At 42.0% G+C, this 7,216-nt stretch overlaps 1 protein-coding gene across 1 annotated transcript; it reads right to left on the reverse strand.

Moving 5' to 3' along the window:
• Window positions 1-3,596: 3,596 nt before the first annotated feature.
• LOC105957280 (uncharacterized) lies at window positions 3,597-6,955 on the reverse strand. The gene is made up of 3 exons (XM_088817911.1): window positions 6,235-6,955; window positions 4,666-6,131; window positions 3,597-4,619 (listed from the first exon to the last, which is right to left on the reverse strand). Exons 1-3 carry the CDS (start codon window positions 6,953-6,955, stop codon window positions 3,597-3,599), a joined length of 3,210 nt encoding a protein of 1,069 aa, XP_088674037.1.
• Window positions 6,956-7,216: the final 261 nt, after the last annotated feature.

The raw sequence follows: 7,216 nt of genomic DNA on the forward strand, positions 1-7,216 counted from the left end.
CGTCGCCGCCGGTTTCCGGCGTTGGCTTTTTTTGTTTATAGCCACCGATTTCCGGCGTTGACTTTTTTGTTTTCTTTTTCTTTAACATCTTTTTCGCCCTCGTTTAAACATAAATATTATTGTGATTGACAATAATATTAACTATATTACTGTTAAACACAGTAAAATTAACTATATTAGTGTTAAACATAGTGAAATTAACTATACTACAATTTAACGCAGTAATATTGTATATTAATCTCTAGCACAATAATATTAATACAACAAAATTCATTATTATTGTGCAATAGAGTAATATTAATATGTTGACTGTTCAACAGAGGTAAACATAATAAAAAGCCAAAAAAATTAATATTACTGTGAGGGACAGTAATATTACTCTAACAACAGTAATATCACCGTCAACCACAATAATATTATTGTGTTTACAGTAATATTATTACGTTACTCCGTGAATAACTCAAACAAAAAACAACCCAAAAAAATAATAATATTGATGTGGTTGACAATAATATTATTGTGTTTACAGTTATTTTACCGTCAACGGCAGTAATATAATTACGTTGACTTGTCGACAAATCAAACAAAATTAAAAAAATAATAATTATATTGTCATTGACCATAATTGTACTGTCAACGGCATTACAATTACATAAACGTATTATCAACGGCAGTACAATTACGTTAATGTACCGTTAGTGACATTATAATTACGTTAATTTACTGTCAGTGATATTATAATTATTGTTGATGATAGCACAATTACGGTCAACGTTTAGCAGCGGGCGTAAAAAAACACTAAAAAAAATCAACGCATGATTCCGGCGACGGAAAAAACACACCAGAAAAAAAAAATCGAACCGAAAACCCGAAACCCAAAGCTTCGACGAGGGTTTCGACTCGGGTTGTTCATAAGCTTTTTCTTTACGTTTAGTTTATGATTTCTCGTGTTCTTCATTTGACTCCTTGTTTGTAATGAACTAAACATTTTCTTTTAGGGAAATGTAATCTCGTATATATTGATTTTGCCGGTTAACGCCGGAAACCGACGGGAAAAAAATAATTTCTGAAAAAAAAATGTTTTTGGAAAAAAAAAGTCAAAATTGGATTTTTTTTGTCAAAATTGATTAAATTGGGGTTACAATTAAGAATATGGTATAAATGGTTGGGGTAATTTTATCATATACATGAATTTTTCCTTTATTTATAATAAATATTAAAGGAATTGGCTTATTTGTGATATAGCCCCTAGACCTAGAATAATAAAGATAATTGGTTAGGAACTTATAAAAAAAACCCCAAAAATCGAAGGTAAACTTTTGTGCAAAGAAAATATAAAAGATATACCATAAATTTTGAATTTTAACTCAATTTTGGTCAAATATTTAATTGTATTAAATTTGGTTTTTCAAAATTCATTTTTTTATGAATGAGAACTTATAAACCACTTAAAATAAATAAATGAAAAGTAAATAGTTAAAGAAGTCACCATTGAAGACATGGTTTAAACACCTCCTAAATCAAATTGGCGTTTAATCATATTAAAAGTTGTATACAATTTTAAATGTTTATTTTGCTAAGATTTGTGACTTTTGTCATAACTTTTGATAATATATAAATAGATTTCAAAATCCACCATTTGAATAATCCATTGCATATTGTTGTCCAGTCTCTCTTTCTTGTCTAGTAAAAGGTATATAAAACCTTATTTGTTCAGTGTAATCCAAAATTTGGTGTGCTACTATTTCGGATTTATGAAATAGTCGTATGTTGAAGACAATTACCAACAATGCATAGCACTTGTACGGGGCAAATTTTCTTAATTAAGGAGAATGAACCGAGTTATTGCCTCAATTATTTCATTATCTTTTGAAATTTTGTTCACTTCCATTTCAAAATACACACTAAAGAACAATGAATATAAAAGATTTGGTACGACTTTTCCTCATGTGTTTACCATCTAGTGCATGGAAGTCTATTTGAAGCGAATTTATGAATGACGAGACCACCCAAAGAACCATAAACTAGTTTTCGTTGATTGTGAAGTTGAATTCAAGAATGATTGAATTATTTAATACTATTGCAGAAATTAGGACAAAAATAATAAACCAACTTGTGTCATACTGTTTACAGAAAATGAATTATGCATCTTCAAGTGGAGAAGAAATTTAGGAGGAGAAGGGCCCATCTAGTTGACGACATAAAATACAAGTGGTTGAAAAATTGGATGTCCATCAAATTTTAGTAATTAATTTGGTTTGTTTCTATTGTCAAGTTGATGTAAAACATTATCATTGATTTACACAGTACATGACCCTTGTTTAGATTCAGTTCATACCATGTTAATGTGTTTCTGTCACACATTGATGTGTGTGGCAATTATTACTTAAGAGTAACGCTGAGACGATTTATGCAAGGAATTCAAACTTAATTGGATAGGGGCAGGGGTCGGAATTCGGAACCGGGATTCCGGATCCCGTACCGTCTTGATCCAAATTTCTCTATTTGGATTGAAAATTCAGGGATTTTGGGTTGTTGGAAATTTTGAGTATTTGCAACAAACTTTTGTTTAATGTTTAAGTGGATTAACTTAGAGTCTCAAAATTAATTTTTGATGAATCATAAATTAATGAATCCATTTAAAATGTTTAAATGTGAAAAATAATAAAGTGAAATGGCACCATTAAAAAAGATTGAGATAGGTGTTTAGTTATTAAGAAAAGATTTATAAATCGATTCCAATATCCATCATTTGAATCGTTCATTCATTCATTACTTACCGAAGCATCTGATCGCATATCGTTTCCAATGTCAAGTCTCATTCCTTAGTGTCTTATAAAAGTCTTAAACGTCTTTGTTGGAACTCAAATAATCTTTTTATCTTGGAGATGATTGTAGTAAACCGAAAAGCAGTGCACATGACAAATTTGTGTTAAGGAGAAAGAATCGAGTTCTTTCCTCAACTACTTTTTTCGTATCAATCTTCCTTACAAATTTATTCGTTTCCATTTTAAAATACACACCCAAATAACATGGATTATAGAAAATCTTTTATTTGTCAGAAGAAATATAGGACGTGAATTGAGTATTCAATAAAGGGGTGATTACAAATAAGCCCATCAATGGGTACTTATTCATAAAGAGATTCAGACAAAAAACTCATTCACCAAAAAGTCTACACACTGTCACGGACTTGTTCCCTTAACAAAGAACCGTGCGGCCTTAGCTCCTTCTCGCCCCTCGCGATAGCTAAGTCAGCCTCTCCCGAATTGTGTTGCGAATGCTAAGTGATGGAAACGAAGAAAGAAAGTAAGAAGACAAGAGAGTTGGTAGGAAAAGTACTTTATTGGATTTATTGTTGGATTTGTGTTGGATATGTGTTGGATAAATACAAATGAGGACCCTACCTCTATTTATACAAGACCACCTCCTCAATGGACGGTGGAGATCGATATGATCTAACGGTTGGGAGTGAAACAATCCCTTAAATGTCTCTACCTACCACCACCTACTCTACCTACCAAAGAATCCCTACCTACCACTATACGTTTGGGCCAACTTGGGCCTAACCCTATTTGGGCTACATCTTGGACTCTTTAACCTCCCAAGGGAAATCGGCAAGGGGTTGGGTCAAAACTAGCGGGCCGTGACATCCTCCCCCGCCTAATCCGGCGACGTCCTCGTTGCCTCGAACAAGTGGGGACGATCTTGAAATTGCCCTCCTTGACGAGTCGAATTAGCTCCTTGGCCATTGGATCATGTTTGAGCCCTTCTCGGATCACGTCGGCCAAGTTCCCCCTTGTCGAGCTAATGGCTGCGAGTTCGGCCTTTCTACTCAAAGCATCGGCCACAACGTTTGCCTTCCCCGGTTTGTACTCCAAAACGTAGTCGAACTCCGCTAGAAAGTCTTGCCACCGTGCTTGCTTTGGCGAGAGCTTATTTTGCGTTTGGAAGTAACTCGTGGCAATGTTGTCGGTCTTGACCACGAACGGTGCGCCTAATAGATAGTGCCGCCATACTCGAAGGCAATGGATGATGGCGGTCATCTCCTTCTCTTGTACTGTGTAGCGCCGTTCCGTCTCGTTGAGCTTTCGGCTCTCGAAGGCGATCGAATGCCCCTCTTGCATCAAGACCCCTCCAATTGCAAAGTCGGAAGCGTCCGTGTGCAACTCGAACGACTTCCCAAAGTCTGGTAAGGCGAGGACCGGCTCTTGGCTCACCGCTGCCTTTAAGTCCTCGAACGCCCGTTGGCATGAGTCGGGCCACTCCCACGTCTTGTTCTTCTTGAGTAAGTCGGTTAGTGGCGCCGCTCGTGCCGAGTACCCTTTTATGAACCGCCTATAATAATTGATAAGACCAAGAAAAGATCGTAACTCGGTTACCTTAGTCGGCGGTTCCCACTCGGTGATAGCCTTGATCTTCGCTCCATCCATTTGGAGTCGCCCGTGCCCGATGATATGCCCCAAGAATCGGACCTCCTCCTTGGCAAACTCGCACTTCTCTTTCTTCACGAACAGCTCGTTTTCCCGAAGTACTTGGAAGACGGTGCGAAGGTGGTTGACATGCTCCTCCATGGCTATAAACGACGATGTCGTCCAAGTAGACCACCACGAACCGATCTAAGTATGGATGAAAAATCTTGTTCATGAGAGTGCAAAATGTTGCCGGGGCATTGGTTAACCCGAACGGCATGACAAGCCACTCGTAAGAACCGTATCGAGTGATGCACGTTGTCTTTGGCTCGTCCCCTTCGGCAATGCGAACTTGGTAATAGCCCTTTTGCAAATCCATCTTCGTGTATATCTTGGCTTTACCAAGCCTATCGAACAAATCGGCTATCAAGGGAATAGGGTACTTATTCTTAATGGTTACCTTGTTTAGCGCCCGGTAGTCCACGCACATCCTCAATGAACCATCGTGCTTCTTTAGGAATAAGACCGGTGCGCCGTAAGGTGCTTTCGATGGTCGGATCTTCCCCATCTCGACCAACTCGTTAAGTTGCTTTCGGAGCTCCTCAAGCTCCGGCGGTGACATGCGATAGGGAGCCATGGCGGGTGGCTTGGCTCCCGGCTCCAACTCGATGGCATGATCCACCTCCCTCCTAGGTGGAAGCTTGTTGGGCAAATTCGGTGGCATCACGTCTTGGTTGGCCTCCAAGACGGTTTGGATGCTCAGTGGTACGTCCTCCTCTTTGTTGACGAGTGGGTTGTCCTCCTTTAAAGCGGCTAAGAATGTTGGTTCGCCCCGTCGAACTCCCTTGGCAACTTGCATGGCCGACAGTTGCCTCGGTTGCGTCATTTCTTCCTTTGTGGTGCCGTTGATGGCCGGTACCATGCAAGGTGTCCCCTTCTCTAAGATGCAAACCGAATTGAAACAAGGCATCGGGATAGCCATTACCTTGCGGAAGAATTCCATGCCTAGCACCACCTTGAAGTCATCCATCGGTGCTACCGAAAACTCCACTTGGCCCTTCCAAGTGCCTAAGTGTAGCTCCGCGTCTCGTGCTACACCGTTGAGCGGTTGTGCCTTAGCGTTAACGGCCTTGAGCCAACCGTCTCGTCTGCTCCACCGTAGGCCAACCCTCTTGGCCTCGTCCTCGCTGATAAAGTTGTGGGTCGCTCCCGTGTCCACCATCACCTTTGCTGGGGTACCGTTGATGCGGGCCTCCACGTACATCAGCCCCTTGCTTGATGTTGCCGGCATCGGATTAGCCTTTAACGCGTTCAGAAGTTGGAGCGATCTCATGTTTCCTAGCTCCTCGTTTGTGCCTTGCTCGGCCTCTTGTTGTAAGAGTGCCGACAATGACCCCATCTTGGGACATTGTCTCATCGCGTGCGGCCCCTTGCACACGAAGCATCCTCCCTTAGGCACAAACGACTTCTTCTTCTCTTCAAGTTGTTGGCGTGAGGATGGCTTGTCTCCTCCCCTCGAGGTTGACGCTCGCCGTGGGTCTCGGTTATCTCGATGGTCCCGACCATGATTGTCCCGTCTCTCTCCTCCGCCTTTAGTCGGGTTCCACTTTTCTTGTCGCAACGAATCTCTCGGTTGATACTCGGTTAAAGACTCGGCAGCGGCAATAGCTTCATCGACGGATTTGATGTCTCGTCGGTGGAGTTCTTGCTTGGCCCAGCCTTGTAATCCATCGGTGAAGTGGAAAAGAAGGTCCTACTCGGAGAGGTTTGGGAATTTGAAGGGTGAGGGTGGTGAACTCCGTCACGTACTCGCGGATTGAACTTCGTTGCTTGAGTTCCCTCAACTTCCTTCGAGCCTCATAAACGACGTTCTCCGGGTAGAAGTGTCGCTTGAGTTCCCTCTTGAACTCTTCCCAAGTATCGATTCGGCAAATGCCTTTCTCGATATCGGCGTGCTTTCTACGCGACCATAACATAGCCGTATCGGAAAGATAAAGGGAAGCAGTTCTTACCTTAGTCGTCTCGTCGACTAGACCGATACCCTCGAAATATTGTTCCATCCTCCATAGGAAGTTCTCAACTTCCTTGGCGTCCCTTACGCCGTTGAATCCCGTTGGCTTCGGGCAGTCCACCCTTGGACTCGAAGTAGCACCAGCACTGCCGTTAGCGGCGGCCTTTTTGCACAAAGCCAAGTCGTCACGCATCCCCTCGATGCTCTCTTGGAGGGATTGGATGATGGCCTCCAATCGATCCAACCGTTCCTCCCGCAACGCCTCATTGTCTCTAGACAAATCGAGTTGCTCGGCGACGTGATTCTCCAACACTTCCGCATCGTGCTCGAGCTTCTCGAATCGTTCGCTAAGCTCCGCTATGGCGACGTTATTCTCGAGCCTCTCGAGTCTTTCGCCATGATCCATTAGCACGGCCTCATTAGAAGTACTCTCCCCACGAGCCTTGCTGTGGTCCCTCTTCTTCTTGTTGTTTACTTGGGCCTCCCTGCCACGTCCCTCGGTTACGTACGAAATATCTTCAACGTTCGCCATCGTTGAGGATTCGATCAACACAAAGCCCTTAGCCATGCTCTGATACCACTTGTCACAAACTTGTTCCCTTAACAAAGAACCGTGCGGCCTTAGCTCCTTCTCGCCCCTCGCGATAGCTAAGTCAGCCTCTCCCGAATTGTGTTGCGAATGCTAAGTGATGGAAACGAAGAAAGAAAGTAAGAAGACAAGAGAGTTGGTAGGAAAAGTACTTTATTGGATTTATTGTTGGATATGTTGGATAAATACAAATGAGGACCCTAC

This window comes from Erythranthe guttata, chromosome 5 (genome assembly GCF_056151865.1).
Source record: "Erythranthe guttata isolate IM_541 chromosome 5, IM_541, whole genome shotgun sequence".
Lineage (NCBI taxonomy): Eukaryota > Viridiplantae > Streptophyta > Magnoliopsida > Lamiales > Phrymaceae > Erythranthe > Erythranthe guttata.

Excerpts from the sequence above, each read along its gene's own strand:
- LOC105957280 (XM_088817911.1), bottom strand. The coding sequence starts at position 6,955 with ATGGCGAACGTTGAAGATATTTCGTACGTAACCGAGGGACGTGGCAGG. Across the intron at positions 6,132-6,234 it reads GAGGGAACTCAAGCAACGAA|GCTGGGCCAAGCAAGAACTC; the intron begins GTTCAATCCGCG and ends ATGGATTACAAG. Across the intron at positions 4,620-4,665 it reads TCGGGTTAACCAATGCCCCG|ATCGGTTCGTGGTGGTCTAC; the intron begins GCAACATTTTGC and ends ATCCATACTTAG.